This window comes from Cucumis sativus, chromosome 2 (genome assembly GCF_000004075.3).
Source record: "Cucumis sativus cultivar 9930 chromosome 2, Cucumber_9930_V3, whole genome shotgun sequence".
In the NCBI taxonomy this organism is placed as follows: Eukaryota; Viridiplantae; Streptophyta; class Magnoliopsida; order Cucurbitales; family Cucurbitaceae; genus Cucumis; species Cucumis sativus.
The window spans coordinates 16,902,234-16,922,645 of NC_026656.2; the positions used below are offsets into that span (position 1 = coordinate 16,902,234).

The 20,412-nt window shown below is 29.2% G+C and overlaps 2 protein-coding genes across 4 annotated transcripts; one reads left to right on the forward strand and one right to left on the reverse strand.

The window, feature by feature from the left end:
* Positions 1-10,765: 10,765 nt before the first annotated feature.
* On the forward strand, positions 10,766-15,675 carry LOC101213921 (RNA pseudouridine synthase 2, chloroplastic). 3 transcript variants are annotated; one of them, XR_004214401.1, is made up of 9 exons: positions 10,767-11,192; positions 11,408-11,551; positions 11,727-11,960; positions 12,108-12,310; positions 12,438-12,516; positions 12,884-13,059; positions 13,532-13,634; positions 14,433-14,517; positions 14,980-15,675. XR_004214401.1 is itself a non-coding variant. In XM_031880763.1 (8 exons), the coding sequence occupies exons 1-8, from the start codon at positions 10,854-10,856 to the stop codon at positions 15,040-15,042; spliced, it is 1,341 nt and encodes a 446-aa protein (XP_031736623.1). In that variant the 5' UTR covers positions 10,766-10,853; the 3' UTR covers positions 15,043-15,675. The 3 variants fall into 3 exon arrangements, 1 of the variants encoding a protein (XP_031736623.1); XR_004214402.1 differs by having other exon boundaries at positions 14,439-14,517; XM_031880763.1 differs by lacking the exon at positions 14,433-14,517 and having other exon boundaries at positions 10,766-11,192.
* A 1,065-nt stretch (positions 15,676-16,740) lies between these two features.
* On the reverse strand, positions 16,741-19,082 carry LOC101214249. Its single transcript, XM_031880764.1, has 3 exons — positions 18,923-19,082; positions 17,219-17,876; positions 16,741-17,082 (listed from the first exon to the last, which is right to left on the reverse strand). The coding sequence occupies exon 2, from the start codon at positions 17,704-17,706 to the stop codon at positions 17,230-17,232; it is 477 nt and encodes a 158-aa protein (XP_031736624.1). The 5' UTR covers positions 17,707-17,876; positions 18,923-19,082; the 3' UTR covers positions 16,741-17,082; positions 17,219-17,229.
* Between the last annotated feature and the right edge of the window lie 1,330 nt (positions 19,083-20,412).

A 20,412-nucleotide genomic window follows, 5' to 3' on the forward strand; every position in this document is an offset into this window, starting at 1 on the left:
TGGTATTTATATCTGTAGATATGTCGAAAGAGGATTTGTGGGTTTTGAGTTTGGTGCTTCAAATTAAATGCAGACAGTGAAGAGCCGGTGCCGGGTGGCACTCTCATGGGGGCAGAAGGAGGGTTCCTTTTGGAGGCCCTACTGCTTCTATTTGTGTTGCGACAGAGAGATAACTACACAATGCTAAAATTTTTGTATTAAATTTCATTCGTCCATCTCAATGTTTTCATTTGATATTTCTACGTTTTCAAAGTTGGATATATTGACACGTAAGGATTCATTCCATATTTCTATTATACTAAAAAAAATTCACAAAACATATATAGTATGAATAAAATATAAATAGTATACAAGCTAGTTAACTTGTTTTAAAACTTTATTTACTAATTTGAATTTATTTTTCATAATCTTCTTTCAAAAATATTCATTGACGTTTCCATAAAATTAAAGAAACCTTGTTTGATAACTAACACATTAGTTACATAGAGAAAAATGTTTTTTTTAAAAGAAAAACTAAATGTATTTGTCATTTATTGTTTCGATTAATATAATATTTATTCATAATTTAATTTACTTATTCTTAATTTATTATAATGTTTTGCATGTTTTGTAAGTACTCCAGATGAATTATTAATCAAATGGCAAAGTTAGCTTAACACATTTTTTTTAAACCACACTTTCCTGTTTTCATTTTATGTAAATTTTTGAAGCATTTGTAAAAAATAGATGATAAAAAGCTATAATTTTAGAAGTGTGTTATCAATATTTATATAGTTATAGTTAAAATGGACAATTTTAAGAATAATAATTAAGTATATGACAACATTTTTCTAAAATTACAAATATAGCAAAACGTTTATCTACGATAGACTTTCATTACTGATAAATCAATGTGTTTGTAACATAGTTTATCAATTATAAACTTATATCGTTAATATATTTTTACATATTTTTTTTATATTTACAATTCTTTAAAAATATTATTATATATACTAATATTTTCAATCAATCCATTAGTTTATTAACAAACTATTGAATTGTCAATAATATATCCAAACAACTTTTAATTTATAAAAATAATATTAATTTTAAAATATATATAATGATAAAAAAATAAAAACTTATAGAAAAAAGAACCTCATATATATTATACATTTAATACCATACATTCAATTAATTATCAAATTGAAAAAATCATTTTTAAAGTAGGATAAAGGTCGTAATTATACCATTAAACTTTTAAATTTAAAAAATCAACCTTCAAACTAGTATAAGTGGTAAGTTTGGGTTAAATTGGACTATAAAACTTACACAATTATATAATTAAATTATAACATTTCTATAAGTTTGATGGTTCATTTTTATCATTTATGGGTCCCATTTCTACGGTTATTATAATAAACTTCATGGTCGAATTCTAACACTAAAAATTTAGGAAGTCGACTTTTATGTTTATGTTCACTTATATAAGTTTGAGGGTGTAGTTAGAACTATCATCATACTTTATGTCATTGATCATTATAGATTAAATACTTTATTATCAAAACACCACCTAGTATATTGCTCTGATTGGCATAGTTCATCTATTACGTTAGATCGTTAAACATACACTTTGATCTCAGTTTAATATGGATGGTAAATTAACGTTAAATTATTTTTGATCTTCATTGAAAGAGTAGGTTGGGGAGATTTGTGTTACATTCAAGTTCATTATTGTATAATTTATATCGTATTGTATCATCTATATATTCTATTAAGTTATATAAATTTTTGTTCTGCTCCAAAGTCCAAACAATATTTTGCTATATCAACCACCACATTGAATGACCATAAATATACAGCCCAAAATTGTCCAAGTATACTTATCCTTATTAATTGTCTTTCTAAATTCAACAAAGTGTCTAACTTTTCGATCTTAACATCTAATTGAACTGTGATCAAGTTGACATCCATTTTGTGATACAATTGATTTTATATATTTTGACTACTCATATTTACATGAGTAAAAATCAATTTCATCCATTTTGTGATACATAATTGAGTTCATCTATATGATACAATTGATTTCATATATTTTGAATACTCATATTTAAATATAAATATGATTTAAATGAAAGTAAAAATTCAAACTTCTAATTGAGTTAGGTTAAATAAACTATCGTGTTTTTAAAAGCGAGTGAAGTATTATATATTCTCGTTAGGAAAGTACACAAATAACATATTCTATCATTTTAAACTAATTGAATGAACAACAGAAAATTTTAAAGAATTAAGGTGACAACCCTTTAAGTTAATAAGACAAAAAACAAATGCTTGAGTAAAAAAGAAAGCAATGAAATAAATAAGAAATAATTAAGATAAATAATTTTTTATTGTAAAAAACTTTTAAAAAATTAAAAAGATGAGGTAAAATTTCAAATATATTTACAGAATCCAGTAAAATTTCAGATTCTATAATATTTTAAACAATGTTACGATAATTTAAATAGTTTCTCTTATTATGATTAGTGTTTTGCATTATTATTTCTAACTATTTCCTATTTTCAATTGTACTCACTTTATGACATCGTGTTAAAGAGAAACCTCATGTTTTGTTTTGGCTTAAAAACAGTATGAATAGCATCATTAAATTAAAATTAAATTAAATATAGGTTGACACCTAATTTTAATACAAATTATTATTTATTAAAAATGGACTTTATTTTTTAAAATATTGAAAAGTAGATAATAAAGGAGAATAATTTATAGCCAATATCGGGTTGTATAATATATATCTTGATGTTTAAAAACTAAAAACCCAAAAACAAATAGTTATAAAAGTGCTTAATCTTTTTTTTAAAAAAAAATGCATTTCTTTATCTTTTTACTAACTTGAAACTCAACGAGTTAATTTAAAAAATAAGGTTTTTTCAAGAATAATAAAAAAATACAAATAGTTAGACAAAAAAAATCCCTAAAAAACAAAAATTTATTACACTTGACTTTAGTTTAAATAATTTGTTCATTTTACTACTTTTTAAAATTTCCTTTAAAAAATTAAATTTATTAATATTAACTTTGTAATATAATATGGGCAAAAAAAAAAGTGAATCAAATAACAAAAGTTTATAAACTAAAAATATAAAACAATTACAAATTAAAGCCTATAAATTAGTCAAAAGTGGATAACATAACTTATAAATATACAGCCAGTAGAATGATGAGATTAATTGTTTAGTTAAAAGCATAAATTTTGTAGATGGGAAACAAGAAGATCAAATACTTAACAACCTCTTTAAAACAGTGTAAAAATGGAAGTATTAACAATCTAAACCCTAATCAGTTTTTGTTTCTTAAAATGCATGGTACGCATAACTATGGATATATATTCAACACTTTTGAAAAAACATTACCGGAAGTAATTGGAATTGATATCCAAAGTAATAAACACTAAAAATGGTACGTAACCGGCGATGAAACACTAACACATTAATTTGAAGTTAATTAATGTAATAATAATAGGCTCAAGATTGGCTTTATTTATTAAGTATAACTTTTTTGGTAAATAATGGGCAGAAAATTGATGTGACCCAATGATAATGTCACCTGCCATGTGGATGAATTGAGAGCTACTCAAAATTATTTGATAAAACTATATAGCCAGGGCTTGAAATGACCTATGGAGATAGATTTACAATAAAAAAGCAAGAGTACATTCATTTTCTCTACTTAAATAATGATTCGCCTAATTTTAGACTCATACCACAACGATATTTGTAAAAATAGCAAATGTTGAACTGGTAATTTCTTTTTATAATGTCAAGTTTGAACTTCAATGACTATCATTGATAAGCTACATAACCAATATCACTAATAGCATATTTTTCATACAGAAAGTTATTATTGATAACATTAACAACTTATAATAACTATCGATTGTTATATTGATTACTGCAACCAATAATAGCTTTCAAGTTGAGAAAACCAACGAAAAGCACTTGTGAAACGACGAAAAATATATAAAGTTATAACTTATAGTAGCTATCAATGATAACAACTTAACTAGTAGGCTGTTATATGTGATAACTTTTAATTTAAGAAATTAGAGAAAAAGCTTGTAAATTAATGGTTGTTGTAGATGATGATTTTTTTTATTTTTTATTTTGCGTCATTTATGTTAGTGATCTATACATGTGTGTTATTTTAAGAAGAAAAGCTAAAAAAAGAAAGAAAGAATTTGATAACGCTATAACCCTTAAGATTATTTTTCCAAAGTTTATAGAAAATAAAATTAAACACATGCTAAGTTCAAAATATGATTGGGTTATAAGTTGATTAAAAAGAAATAAATGGTGATAAAATCAAAGAGAAATCCATGTTATTATCCTATTAAATTCCATAATAAATGGAGTGGAGATGGAATAATCATTAACTTTTTAAATTGTAATTAATGTGTTGATTATATGATGTTATATATTACAAATTAGCTGTCCCATCTAAATTAGATTATTATCCGTCTTTAACTAAATTCGCTTTATCCATTTTACACCGTCGTTAAATTTAAAAGAATTCCAACTTTAATTAAGTTTTTTCTTTTGTCAAAATATTGAAATAATGAATATTTTTTTCTCTCCAGATGTAATTAAATGAAATTGAATACCAAAACTTTAACAAACCAACAGTTACAATTAGTTAAAAGTTGGAGAATAAAATTACAATTATCATTGTTTTATGAGTTGTGTCAATTTAAATCATGAATTAATAATCGTACCAACTTAAACAACTTTTGTAAATGTATCAATTATAACATCTATTACATTTTGTATGAAAGAAAAAACTGACTTATGATTGTTCGTGTTGTAAAATCGACAATTAAAAAAGACTATACAAGAAGTACTAGATTGATTGTTTTTATAGATAACTGAAGTAGATTTTCTAAACTGATTGACTAATATAATTTTAAAAGTTTAATTTAGCTGAAATATTAATTTACACGGCTTTGGATAGACAGAATCATAAATTTAAATTGATGGAATTAGATCAATATTTTAAAAAGATTTTCACACTTTCACAGTTATTTTTCCCTCCATTAAAAGAAATCTATTATTGAACTATTGAACTCGTTGTGGTTGAGTATAACTTATGAGATGTTCACAATTGGGAGGGAGGTTCAGGTTTTCCGTCCCCATTCTTGCCCCTTACTTTATTTCCCATCTTGGCGAAACTTTTCGTGGGATGGAGGCTGAGATTTCTCACACAAAATTCGTGGAATGGGTTTCTCATGGAGGAAAAAAATTTCAATTAATGTTTTTAAATATTTTTCAACTCTAAATTTATGCTTTTATTTCCAAATTTGACAAATTTAACATCTCAACTTAAATATTAAAACATTTATAAAAATATTGGAAATAAAACCTTAAAATAAAAAGGAAATCATATACATTAAATATTTAATTTCATCTTGGAGTTTTTTAAGAAAGATAAGTATGATGTAAGGAAAAAAATTAATAAATTAACTAATATTAAATAACATGATAATGTTGTTAAGATAAATCCAATGCAAAATGTAAAAGAAATTGTATTCATAAATTTAAGATCACATTATAATAATTATTATGTTTGTGAGAAAAATAAGTTAAAATAACGAAAAGAAACAAAATATAAAAACAGTAGACAAAAAAAATAGGAAAGAAGAAAGAAAGGAAAAAACGAGAAAAGAAAAAAAAAAGACCAGATTAATAATGATAAGTTTTAAATATATATATATATATATGTAAAGTAATAAAAAAAATTGAAAGTGATAAGAAACAGTAATATAAAAAAGTAATAATAATAATAAGTTAAAAAAGAGAAAAGAAACAGTAATATAAAAAATATTAATAGAAATAATAAATACAGTAATAATAATAAGTTAAGAAAAAGGAGAAAAAAAACAGTTATACAAAAATAAGCATAAATATAAGTATAATAACAATAATTTTTTTTTTCTCTACAAACTTTCTCTAATTTTTTTCTTCTTTAAGAAACTTTATCCTTTTTAAAATGATAAATGTCCTAAATCCAAAGTATATTATAAGAAAAAGTTAATGAGAACAAAATTAAAATTGAATATTATAATCAAATAGATTTTATTTTTTTCTAAAATAGTAGAAATGAGATATTATGAAATTTTGTAAAAAATAAAATAATTTTTTTAATAAAATAAATAAAAATATGTTTAAAAAAAAGTAGAAATAAGTTAAAATTTTTTATTAATTTTATTTTCCTAGAACTGACTATAAATAAGTCAGACAAATATTTTATTTAAAACTAATTAAATTTTGTGTTCCTAAAATGAGTATACACGTATGTATGTGTATGTTATAAGAAAAAAATCTGAGTTATATCAATATTCTTTTTTTAAAAGAAAATAATAAAAAGATATAAGATAAAATTAAGTAGCTACAATTGGTATTAAATAACTAAACTCTACTTATTTCAACAGTGTTGCACATTTTCTGAGAAGTTTATTATTATTTTTATTTCTTGCAATTTTTGTTGAGTAAATCCATCTTTCAAATATACACTCAAACACTACCTTTCTTATTTCAACGTATTAACTCTATGAAAGGTCAGTGGAAAAAAGTTATGCTAATGGCCTATTCACAAACGTTTACATAGTCTATTCCGTCAAATGTTCATCATGTTATTGAGAAGCCATATATTTCGTCGATGAAAGGTGTGGAAAAAAGGAAAACTACGTTTGGAAGTGTTTATCTTGAAACCAACAGGTATGAATGACATCCAAGCTTAGCATTACTTTTATATCTTAATTAGGTGTTTAATGAAGTCTTCCTCGTAGTTATTTTCATACTTTCTAGAGAAACTGGAGCTTTATGTGCAATGAAAGAAGTTGATCTCATTCATGATGATCCTAAACCTGTTGAATGCATAAAGCAATTAGAGTGGGTATTAAGTAATCACTAGTACAAAAGTGGTCTACGACGACAGTTATTTACTGTCGCGAACGGATTTCGCGACAATTATTTTCAGTCATAGAAGCGGGAGTCATGGAAAGGCCTTCGACGACAATTTTTGAAAACTGTCGCAATAGGTTATTTTATGACATGAAATAAATGTCGTTAATCAACATTCAACGACATTCAATAACTGTCATAATTTATTTTATGACATTCAATAACTATCATCATTTCTTTATTAACGACAGTTAAATAAATGTCACGAATTCATTTATTGTGACATGTATTAATTGTCATGAATATGTTATTCGCGACAGTTTTTTTTTTTGTAAAAATGTCATTGTTTAGGTATTGACGACATTTTTTTCCAGTCAACGATTGTGCAATCGTGACAGTTTTTCGATAACATTAAATGTCATTGTTTTGCCATTGACGACATTTTTTTGCAGTCAAATATATTGCAATCGTGACAGATTTTTTTGAAAAAAAATTGTCATTGTTTACCTATTGACGACATGTTATTCCTGTCACATATAGAGCAATCGTGACAATTTATTTTGTTAAATAACTGTCATCGTTCTCCAATTTACAACAACTAATAACTATCACATTTCTCAATTTCCTATAGTTTTATCATGTTCTCCATGCAGCTCCACCATTACACGAACCATTAGAATGACAATAATGTAGCTGAGAATGACAAATTTGAAATTATACAAGTTTCACACCAATGTACAAGAAAATAGCCAACACTTTAATATATATACACTATAATACGATTTATAATATTTGTACATCTTAATACAAGTTTCAGTAATCCACATGTACGAAATACTAACCCTTAATCAAAAAATATCTTAAATAGCATTCGAATATATTTGACTGGACCAACCGAGAATGTTCGTTTCTGGAAATGATATTTGAAACAAAACTCATGAACTTGTCGACTCCAGTTGAACCTACAAAGAATCCATAACACATACGTACAGTCAATGAATAACTAAATCAACGTCTCAACAAAATACAGAACACAAACAAGAACTTCAACACTTGATTCCATGAAATGAAAAGAGAAGACCATGAGGACTATATTAGGCAAACACAGCAAACAAAAACATACTGCTACTCTTTCTCTCTAGAATACACATACCAAAAACATACCCAGCTCACTCTCCAATTCTCTATTCATTTTACTACCCCACTCATGGTGGTCCCTCTTCAAATCTGATAATGAAAATGAAGTTCCTAAGAAGAGGAGAAAGAGATCAAGGAGAAGAAGAACGTCCAACCAAATGGCCACTGCAAATTGAACAACTTCTTGGGTTGTTCCTAGTCCTTAGAACAAAACAGCCTACGACAATACATGTACGACAATTTGTAATTCTTAGAGTTAAACAGTTTGTATTATGCAATCATCGCCAATAAAGATGAACTATGAATAATCATGTATCAATTCTCTCAAATTATTAAAACGAATAGGAAGATTACAGCAACTACTCAGGTTCAGGAACAAAAAAAGTGCTACATCGATTGAAGGGTTCATGTGCAAGCCATACATGTATTGACATACCATTCATTGTAATGTTCTTTCTCGAATCCCTATTTACCCAGCACGTCTCTAATCTCATGAAAACAATGATAATAGGGTGATTTCTTTTTTGAAAAAATTATTTAATTATACCAATTATACTTAATAGTCCACGGTGCAAAAGTAAAGTGGCTAAAGAAGAGGGAGAGATTTGGAACAGTCGAGGAAGATGAACATATGGTTTCAAACTTTCGTTAGGGTTTCGAAGGAAAGAAGGGTACTAAGCAGCCGAAATCCAAGAAAAAAATGACCATTTGCATAGATTTAAAATGTTGCAAGATTTGGAGCTTCCCATTAATAGCAATTGTTCTAATTTTTATGTTTTTAGGAAAAAATATTTTTTCATAAGTTTTAATTGTATGTAACATATCTTCTTTAATTACAGAATATTTGAGATTTTAGGTGAACAATTGTATTTTTCATATTGGATAAGGACATTTTGAGATATTGTTTTATTTATTTATTTATTTTTCAAATTTTCCTGTTTTTATATTACACCAATTTAAAAATATTAGGTAAGGGCATTTTGATTTCCCATGTTTGAATCCATTGCTTGTTGTACTTGAGCTTAGACCTATTTATTTGGTGTGTTTGTGCTTAAACCTATTTGTTTGGTGGATTTTGGCTTGTGTCCATTTGATTATTAGGCTTAGACTCGGGTCTATATGTTTGTTGGATTTGAATTCAAGCCCATCCTTTTGGTACAATTTTTATATGAAAGAGTTAGAAAAAAATACATAAAATTAATACGAAATTTCACGAATGTCATAAACTAAATTTTATTTTCTTAATCAGGATTTCGTATATTTTTAGGACAATTTTAACCTTATTTTCATTATATATTATATATGATTTTCGAAATCAATTTCAAATTATTTCCTTATTAATGTTAAGCACAAATTTATTAAATAAATGATAATTTCTTTATTTAGGCTACTAATTAATGTATGATTTTATTTTGAAAATAGTTTATTTTTAACATAAAATAAAACCTTTTCTAATATGGAATAATGTCATAATTAAACATAAACTTATATAACTATTTTCATCACCTTATTAAGAATCTTAGAAATATCGGTTTAGTGATTTGTCACATATATACTACTGTATATATTTAATAATACATACACATGTTCTTTGTTATGTTTTGTGATTTTTTCTTATTGCGTATATATATACACATATTATATATACACATATTATATATCCATTAAGTATTTTTTTTTATTTATTACACATATGCTACTGAATAATTCATTTATGTTTTGTGATTTTTTTACGTATATACTATTATTTTATGTGATTTGTTACATATATACTACTTCATATATTCAATAATACATAAATGATGTTATTTTCAATATACTCAATATATCTTAATGTATTTCGAATATGAAATATAAATTCTTACTGCTCTTAAATTTTTGACAAATTTTTTCGAAAGATCATTGTACTAGTCAGCCACCGATGTTCTTCTTATTCACCGTTAATAATCACCAATCTTCTATTATTCAACGTCTTTTATAAAGAAAATGGAATCAATATTCAATGTATTCGAAAAATGAAACTTTTAGCTTTTAAACCGTAACCTACATCATTGTTTGCTCTTCTTGCTGGTTCACCTTCTATAAACAAATTGATATAAGAACCTTTCATTTATAAAATATACACCGTATTTACAGTATACTTAGGTGGAATATATGAAAAACAATGCAAAATGAAATAAAGAATGGACGGAGTGAAAAATTAGAAAATGAGAGATGTACGGAAGATTATTGGAACAAAATAACCAAAATAAAAATAATTAAGGAATTTTTTTATTATAATAGAATTATTGATTTAACAATATTTACATAGAATATCTAATAAATACAAATATTTATCGTAGTCTACTTTTATTTTTCTTTTATTTTTTCTTTTTTTAATATATCATTAACAATGAATATGAATAAATTAGTCATTTGGGCTTATATTTGCATAAAATATTAGTCAATTTAGGACATTTATGAATGAAAAATTTAAAAATTTAAGGTCTAATTTTAGGTTATATGAGTTAAAAACCTTTTTTATATTTAGGATATGAGTTAATGTACGATAAAACTTAATTATCGAAAGTCAATCAATTTATAATTATCGTAATTTGTTGTGATGACATGGTCAAATATAGTAAAAATTGGAGGTTGTTATTGCAATTCTCCATACTGGTTGTTTAAATTTATTTAAAAATAAATAAAAATGAAAAACAAAAGAAAAACCCAATTTTCCCGGTAAGAAAACAGACAGCCGATTAGTGAAAACCCAGAAACGAAACTATCGAAGACGGGAGAATGATTTCCGTTTGCTCCGCTAGAACAATTCAAGCTTCACCTTCTCCTATTCACTTCTTTTTCCCTCCAAATCGTAGAAGAATCGGTTCGAATGTTCTTCGAATTTCCTCCAATTTCTCCACTAGATGCTCCTCCGATTACGATGAATATAGTGAAGCTCAATCCGAACGGATAGCCAATTACGCCGGAACCAGACTGGAAGAGACCGTGGACGTCAATCCCGGTAAAGTTCGTCTCGATTCTTGGATTTCTTGCCGCATTAACGGCATCAGTAGGGCTCGAGTTCAGTCCAGTATTAGAGCGGGATTAGTTTCAGTTAATGGCCGAGTTATCGATAAGGTAGCGTCATTTTCCATAGAGAAGCTACATTTGCTAACCTTTTTTTTTTTCTTTCTATTTAGCTTCTTTCAGCTATTTTAGTATGATTATCTAGTGGTCTGTAATCGGAGTGGTGAATTATGTTCAGCCTATATTTACTGTTTTTGTTCCATATTTGAGTTCTTAATTTGTGTGTTCATTTGCAACTTCTATATATTTTTTAAATACTCAAGCAGGTTTCTCACAATGTAAAAGCTGGGGATGTGATCAATTGTACCATATCCGAGTTGCAACCATTGAGAGCTGAACCTGAAGATATTGATTTGGATATAGTTTATGAAGATGAACATGTTTTAGTCGTAAACAAACCTGCTCACATGGTAATGATTCAAAAAAGTTTAATATTGTTATTATCAATACTATTTGAAGTTATTTGTGGATGCAAGATATCGATACTTGTGGATAAAATTAAACGCTCTCCCCTCCCACGCCTGAAGTTTTTAGTAAGATTGAAATTTGCACGTATCTGTGTTAGCGGTTTTCTTCATGATTCAGGTTGTTCATCCAGCACCTGGAAATGCGACAGGAACACTAGTAAATGCCATTCTTAACCACTGCAGTCTCCCGATGGTTGCAACATCAACTGGGGAAAATGAGTCGGATTCAGATGTTTCCGATGATGAGTTCAGTTCAATTGGAGTTTTTTCTAGAGTTTCTGAGGCGCCTATTCGTCCTGGTATTGTGCATAGGTTAGATAAAGGAACTAGTGGATTGCTTGTTGTTGCCAAGGTGATTTGCTCTCCCTTTTTAAGCTTCCTTGTTACTGCTCATCTGAAGATTAAAGCAGACAATTCAAGTTTGGTGCTTCAAAAGTTTGCTACTCAAACACTTGTAATATCATGTTTAACTTCTAAGTTTTTTTCATTGGAACTACAGGATGAACATTCCCATGCTCACTTATCTGCTCAATTTAAGCAACATTCTATTGAGAGAGTTTATATTAGTCTCACATGTGGAGTTCCACCTTCAACTGCTGGGCGTATTGAGATGCCAATTTGCCGTGATCCAAACAATCGTATCCGCATGACTGCAATAGATGGAACAAAAAACAATCCACATGCAAAGTACGCTGCTAGTAGGTAATTAGTTTTTCTGCATCTTTTATTTTATTTATGTACATAATTATTTTTCAGTGATAGAAAATATTTAAATATCACTGATTTTGGGCGTTCCTAACGCAAAGTTGAAACACCGAATGTTTCGCAGATACAATGTTATGGAAATTTTAGCCCAAGGAGGTTCTTCATTGGTTGAGTGGAGATTAGAAACAGGCCGCACACATCAGGTGCGTAGTCTAAATGTCTTTCTCCTTAGGCTGTTTCAAATGACCAAAAAAAAAATTATATTACAATCTATCAATAGTCAGTTTAGAACATAAATTATATTCCCTAACACCACGCATATGTGCAAAGACATACATTTCTTTTGTTTGTAAAAGATTTCTCTATGATACTGCTACTGTTTTCCAGTCTTCATATGTGCATATGTAAAATAAAATTTCAATATAACGAGTCAGAGTTGCACCTCGAGCATACAAGCAGCCACATTTACCATTCCACATCCACTGCAATTTCAGTTCTTATCTTTTTTTAAAAAAAATTGAAATGCAGTTTTATTTTACTCGGTCTTAGGATTGAATATTTGTGAAGTAGATACGTGCACACGCGAAGTATATGGGAATACCATTACTTGGAGACGAGGTCTATGGAGGTACCAAGAGCATGGCCATGTCGCTGCTTCGAACTAGAGCATCATCTAATTGTCACGGCCAGCTCATGCAGCTTGTTTCTTCATTAGAGAGGCCCTGTCTTCATGCTCTGACTCTTGGGTTAGAAAACAAATCTTTAAGAGCTCATTTAGTCCGTTCTTATTTCATTTACTATCCATTTTTTGAGAAATATGTGATTTTGACCTTTCTTCTTTATTTTATTTTATTTATTCTTTTCTAAAATAGTTTATAACTTTCATCTCTTATTTCTAATGTTTTGAAACTAAATGGAATTTATATTTGTATTATTTTCCTCTAATAATAATTGTATGCAAAATATCAAAACATTAATTTGACTATTCAATTCCAATTTTTCGTTTAAATTTCCACTTTTTGAAAAAGAAACGTTGTAGAGAAAAATAAATGATAACAACTGCTAACCACATTTTTGTTCTTTTTTAATAAAAATGGAGAAAAGCAAGAAATGGTATAGAAACATGTTTTCACTTTTTACAATAAAAGAGACTAATGAATCTTTACTTGTTCATTCCTTCCGTAAACAACTAATTCAAGATCACTGAATATTTTGTAGGTTTGTACATCCTCACACAGGGAAGAACATACGTTTTTCATGCCCACCCCCAACAGATTTTACTGAAATTTTGAGTCAGCTTCGCGAAATTGGCACACAAAAGGTATCCCTTATTTTGATTTCTTTCATTTTATAAGTTGAGCCAAGCTTTTTGCTTGGTAATCGGTTATTTTACAGATTTAATATCCATCCATCATCATGAAGAACAATATAAAAAATGTCCCGAGGGATACAATTGACACAACCAACCTCATTCGTAGCAACCTAGGTAGTTAATACGTGTCACCTTTATGCCTATTTTCTGGGCGCCCCCTTGCCATGTTATAGCTAATACCGGGTCTTCTCTATTTACTAGCTATTTTTCACCTGGTTCTTGTGTTTGGAGTGACTATTTGTTGGTTTAGTTTCCTTTTGTACTTCATCGCTAACTTATTCTACTAAACTTAACACAAAAATAAGTTGTTTAATGATGGGTGAAAATTTAGCAATACATAAAATATATTTTCTTATTATTTAAACGATGGTTTTATACATGAAAACATTGGAGACATGATAGATATAACATAATAACTAAATAGCAGACAAACAAGCATAGAAGCTCTCCTTTTACTTGCTTCTCTTATAAATAGTAACGAATAGGGACGTTTGTTCTATCTATACAAATGACATAATGGGGATAAATTCCCTGAACAATTTTGAACTCTATATCATGTGGAAATTTCGCATCATATCTTGTGGATTAATCTTATGCCGGTCTGATGGTAGATAGGGCAAATTTGAAATAATTTTGAGCTTCACAAAATATATTAGATGTTGAACAATGGTTACTACCATAGAATCTAGGTGAGATGTGGTTTTTACGGTGCCCCAGTTAACCTATAATAGAGTGTTGTCATAAAAGTGGCAGGTTACCAAATCTTAGCTGGGAGCCTCCAGTATCTGGCAAGTAGACTCGTCAAATGACTCGAAAATGAGATATCAAGAAGGTACATTAGGACATACAGCCATTTAAGTTGTGATGTCTGAAGCACAAATTTAAGTTCTGGGTAACTTACATATCTTGTTTATTAGATTCATTTAATTGTTGAAATTTAAAGTATTTTGTCACACATTCCCAGACGTTGAATTCCACGTATTGTTAATCTCTGCCATTAACTTCGATTATTGAAACCATTTAGAATCAATATTGTATATACGGGTAGTTACTAGGTAGTTAACTATGTACACTTAATTCTAATACATTTCTTAAAATTTAGACGAAGAGACATAGTTGAATTTTTCTTCTTGCCACCGCTCCTTTTATTTCATTTCCAACTTCAGCGACCTTTCCCCTTCTTTTCGCTTCAATTCATAATAAGAATATGTTGATGTTTGGGTTGGTGTGTTTTGCTCTGTGACTTTCCTTTGAAAATTCAACTCTCTAAATTTGCTTACAATAATATACACAGGAAATGCTCCGATTGCCCAATAACTCGATATTGAAATTGAGATGGAGCAGCATGCAACAATAGCATAAGGTCAGGAGGGGTGTTTCTTCTATCCAAACCATCATGTAAGGTATCTAGTTAGGGATATTAGTAATAGTATGGTATTTGTAAGGGTTAGTTAGAAGTTTGCGTAGTTGGTTATAAATAGAGGGAGGGGTGCATACTTTCCCTCAATTCCCCTATTCTCCTCCTATTTGTAACCAACTATATGCTAATTTCCTAGCTAACTACACTTATGCCCTTACTAATACAATACTAATACCCGGACCTTAAGTCTACCTTATCGTTAGTTGCTTGTGTGAAACATATGCCTACTCCCCATGTGCAATGGAGCCTCATATTCAACTTAATATTGATGGTAAGCCACCATTGCAATTAAACATTCGATTGCAGTAGAAACTCCCTTGAGTGAGTTCAAGTTGGGAGTTTGGGACATTACAAGTTTATGATGGTGAAGAAGTCTGACAAGCTCTTCTTTTTCGAAAAGCCATTGATAGGATTATGAATTTGATTGATTGATTGGATTAAAATGGATTGAATTTGAATTTGATTGATTTTTTTAGATTCATTTTTACTAAATGGATTGACTGGATTATGTGAGAGTTTGACTGAAACTGTGTTGATTGAAATAATGTAATTATGAAATTTGTTGGATGATGTTTCCATGTTATGTTCATGTTAGGTTTTAACTATTAGGCTAGTGTACCATGCATCTACGGCGTCCTTCTGGATCACCACCTTTGAATCGATACTGATGACTGTCTAAGTATACTTTTAGATTTAATTTATGATTGATGTCACATCACTCAAAGAACCTCTAATAAGAAATTAGCGATTAATGTTTATATTCACAATTTTCATGTTTAACTTTTTCGACAAAGGTAAAGTTGATGAACGGCCATATGAGAACGACTTTGTTTATGTTTTCGCTATTATTTTTAAAATATTAAAATAATTACACAGAAATGATCTCAACTTGGTTATGAAAATTACATCGTTACTTAAAATAACATTATTATTTTATGTATTTTTTTGATTTATTTAACTTTTGTGTGAGGGTTTGAAAATGTCTTAATCAAAGTTGAATTAAAATACAATTTGAAACCATTTGCGTTTTGATAAAACAAATTGAAAAATATGGTATGAAGTTTGGATTCAATCCTTCATCTCCAAATACTTAAAAAGATCTTTTCAAATTCAAGTTAAAAAACCTTTCAAGAAAAAAAATTAGGTTTTAGCTTTTACCCAAAAATATTAGTCAAGAATTACAGTTAAGGTGTGATAAAATTTTCTTAATTGGAAGGTCAAACAAACATCACATTCTTCAATATTTAAATTAGCATTTTCCTACGTCAAAATCCTCTCCAATTTCATGATAGGAGATATTTACAAACTTCATTTTGTAAAATTTGTGATACTATGCCGAAAATTAGTAGGTAAAGTAGATTCTCTGAGTTTTGTGAACTAAAAAAAAGTACAAAGGTGTGTGTACCAGAAATTGGTAGAAATTCGCAACTTCCACCGCCTTGGTCTACTTACTTACAATTTCTTAGTTACAAGTTTCCCATCATATACATTTTGTTCACTTTTGACTATTTGCTCTCTAATCTTTTAAGCTCCTAAACTTTTTGTTGTTATTATGATCACTTTTGTCTTCTTCAAGATTTAGCTCTCCCTCTTGCTCTTGCGATGGTGAAAAGAAGATGGGTGGTAGGAACACAATTTCCAACAAAATACAAGCATCAAGCTGATGAATTTTCAAACAATAGACAGATCCCCAAATAAATATGACTGCAGTTGTAATCATGTCCTTACTACTTACATTGTTTGACCCAACGTATTTGTGAATCTCACGGTTAAGTAAACATCAATTTTATATCTTATCAACCCCTAACCCCTAGCATTGTGAGTGAAGTCTAGTGAAGCACACTCAATATCCAGGTGTCTAAAAGACTTCAAGCAACCCAATAAAAGAAAAAAATTAATTCAATTATTGCCGTTCCTTTTTACCTTCATATGTTAGCAACTGATCCAATTCCTTTTTGATGTAGCCCAATCGTCATCCTGGAAAATAATCACAAATTCAATATAATTTTAAATCTAAAAGACTCTCTTACTGAATTAGAACCAAATACAGCAAAACAAAGTGTTAGCCCAAACTTCATTTTCAATTGCAATAGCAGATGAGATAAGAATTTACCATATTATAAATCAGAGTTGATCTCGACCACCTTGCTTCTTATCAATCTCCTCCCTCTGTTTCTCAGCAAGCTTGTCAAGAGCCGACTGCACTGCATCGCGCCCACCAATCAGAAGTCGGGTCACCATTTCTGGATCAGACTCCAAGCGTGCATCCTCAAACTCCTTCCGTGCATTCTCCCTGAGAACATCTCGCCACAAGACACCTCTAGAATCTGGCCACATAAAGAATCGAGTTGCCCGTAGAATATCTCTATAGAGGCTTAGAGCCTCACGTCGAGTGGTGGTGAGACGTCGCTGTGTTATCAATTTATCATCTTCATCATCAAAGAACTTTTCTTTCTTAACCACATGTCTGTCTAAGAGTTCTTCTACAGTGTCAGGGCCATTATGCAAAACTCGAGGGTGGAAACCAATTTTACTGCAGGTCAGAAAATTCTTATGAATTGACGACAGGTTAAGATATTTTCCTACCAACCTCATGGTCATTTTTGCACCACTGCATAGGTCAGCCGGATATTTAAAGGTTTCCTTTGGCGCTCAAAGGGACAATGCCAAGTGATTTACTTAGGATCTGGTCTGTGTGTGTGGACAGCAACCTCAATGAACTCTCTAGGCCAAGTGGAGTCGAAACAAAATCACCATAGATATGATAATACCTATGAAATTCCATTTTGTTGCATAGCACAAACCAAACCATTTTAGTGTAATAAATTGACACTTCAAGTAAGTAGCACATTTTGTTATAAACCAAAAAAGAATCCATGCCAAAGTCTGTAAAAAGCCTATGGGAGAGTCCAAGCCTCATGAAGTGCTTGGGATACAGTATTGTAATTTCTATCTTAAATGGTACCACAAATTCAGTGTCATTTTCTGTCTATCTCTATAGCAAAATCAAAGCCCTATAAGTATTGGAGAATCAACTTAGACCACAATTTTGATTCAGTGTTGGTGCTGAAGTTACTGAGAACCGGTTCAGCACCATCTAACCATAGCAGAAATGAAAAAATGGATTCAGGTTTACGGTAATTGACATTCACAAACCAAGCCATATCTACGTTATTAAAGATCCAAAACAAATCAATGTCAACCTCTCCCTCAAAACTCAAAATACCACAAACGTTACTCATAAGCCATAATCATCACAAAATTAGAACTTAGGCCACACGTAGGGGCGTTCACGGTATGGTCAGGTTCGGTTTCACGGTTTTGCGCTCACGGTAGAGATAATGGCGTGGCCGGAGTGGAGAAAACCAAATCTATGACTGGTGTGGCCGGAGACGATCGAAAATGAGAGAGAGCGAGAGACTGAGAGTCATGAGGTGAGGCGTGAATTTGTGGTCTGGGCGTGGGAGGCGGCGTGAACTTGAAGAATGAAAAGAAAAAATAACCTGCTAAACCCTAATAATATATATCCACCAGACTCCATTAGCTAAATCCACCAGATTCAACCAAGAATAGAGTGATAAACACCAGGTTTTCATAAATGTGACAATTAACAATCAAATGTTCATTAGATGATCATGCTGAAAGAACGATAACATCCTCCAATGCTAGTTACTCTATGGCATGTTGCAATTGAACAACATTTCGGGGAACCGTGAGAGAGAGATAGGGATTAATAATACAAAAACGAACATCTATTTGTGATCACCGCAATTCTAACAAAATAGAATTTCAAAGGAAAAGAAAATCACGAACAAACCTTGAAGCAGCGAAGCAAAAGAAAATTGGGGGAAGGGATTGATCGGAGAAAGTGGAAGGAACAGAAGAGAAGCGGATTTCGAGGAGAGAGATTGATGAAGGGGGAAGTTCGCGAGAACTGGAAATGAAGAAACCAGAGGGTAAAAATGGTATTGACAATTTCTCTTTTTCTTTAAATATCTTAGGTCCATATATTACACAATTTACCACTTTTTTCAAAGAAAATTATAAAAATTAGAACATTTTATTTAATCTGAATTTTGTCATTTTATTATTAGATTTATAAATAGTTTCTCAATTTTCTCCATTTAAAGAAAAAAACCTCGTTTCAAAATGTTATCTAAACTAAATTTAAAATTGAAAACTTCAAAAAGTGGTTTTAAAAAAAAGTTAAACTAAAAGTTCTACTATTTTCTTATTAAGATGTAAACTATTATTTATAAAAATAAATAAGTTTAATCTTTTGGAAGTTAACCCAAAAAAAACTATTCAAACCAACTTAAAATGTTTAGTTTTTCTAATTTCAACTTTAGTTTATTTTTCTCAATATATTACGTGTGTTTAGGTTTTTAGATATTCAACTTTGTTCTTATACTTTTAAAATGTGACAATTCATTTCTAATATTTGATAAATTCTCGTAAATAGTCTTTATTCTATGAACTATTTATTTTAATTTTTATTTCAATTTTAATGATCAAAATAATTCTTCATAGACTATTTTAGTTAAAAGAATAAAATTGAGAGTAGAATAACATAAAATTATTATTTTGAAAATACAAATATCAAAGAAAACTATAAAATAAAATAGTGATCAAGTTATTATTTAAACCTACTTATAAACGGATGTATGTGAAAGTTTTAGGAGAAATAGTTGTTTCTATTAATTAAAATCCCAAACAATTGATTGTATAATTTGAAATTTAAACTATTATGATTGAATCAAATTTACTTCTTTTTAATAGAAGTGTGAAACTTATTATTTTTTAATTAAACTTTGAAATTGTTATAAGTGAATCGATTTAGATGATTTATTACGATAGCTTTCAAAAACTGTTAATGCATCCATCGATAAACTTCAAAGTTTTGGATTCAAACGTGTGATCTCAAGTCAATATTTTCTTAGCCTAAATTTTCAATTTTATATCACTTTACACCCTTCCCAATTAATTCTAATCTTCTTTTCTCCTTAAGGTGAATTTATTTTGACCATTTAGGAAGCACTCTCGAACCTATGTTATCTAGAGGTTAGAATCTTAGAGATAAAAAGTTGAAAGTTGGATTCTTATTAGACAATGGAAAGTAAGTTATATATAAATAATAACACATTAAAGAATTAAACCATCAATCTTTGATATGATAAGGATGGGTGGGAGAATTCAACTGTTGTTTAATCAATTGTTGTGTGTATGGTTAAGCTATGGTAAAATTTGTGCTCATATTGCTAGTAAATTTTTAATCAATAGTTCTACTCTAATGACCTCATTCAATAA

Excerpts from the sequence above, each read along its gene's own strand:
- LOC101213921 (XM_031880763.1), top strand. The coding sequence starts at position 10,854 with ATGATTTCCGTTTGCTCCGCTAGAACAATTCAAGCTTCACCTTCTCCT. Across the intron at positions 12,311-12,437 it reads GCAAAGTACGCTGCTAGTAG|ATACAATGTTATGGAAATTT; the intron begins GTAATTAGTTTT and ends AATGTTTCGCAG. Across the intron at positions 13,635-14,979 it reads GCGAAATTGGCACACAAAAG|GAAATGCTCCGATTGCCCAA; the intron begins GTATCCCTTATT and ends TAATATACACAG.
- LOC101214249 (XM_031880764.1), bottom strand. The coding sequence starts at position 17,706 with ATGACCATGAGGTTGGTAGGAAAATATCTTAACCTGTCGTCAATTCAT.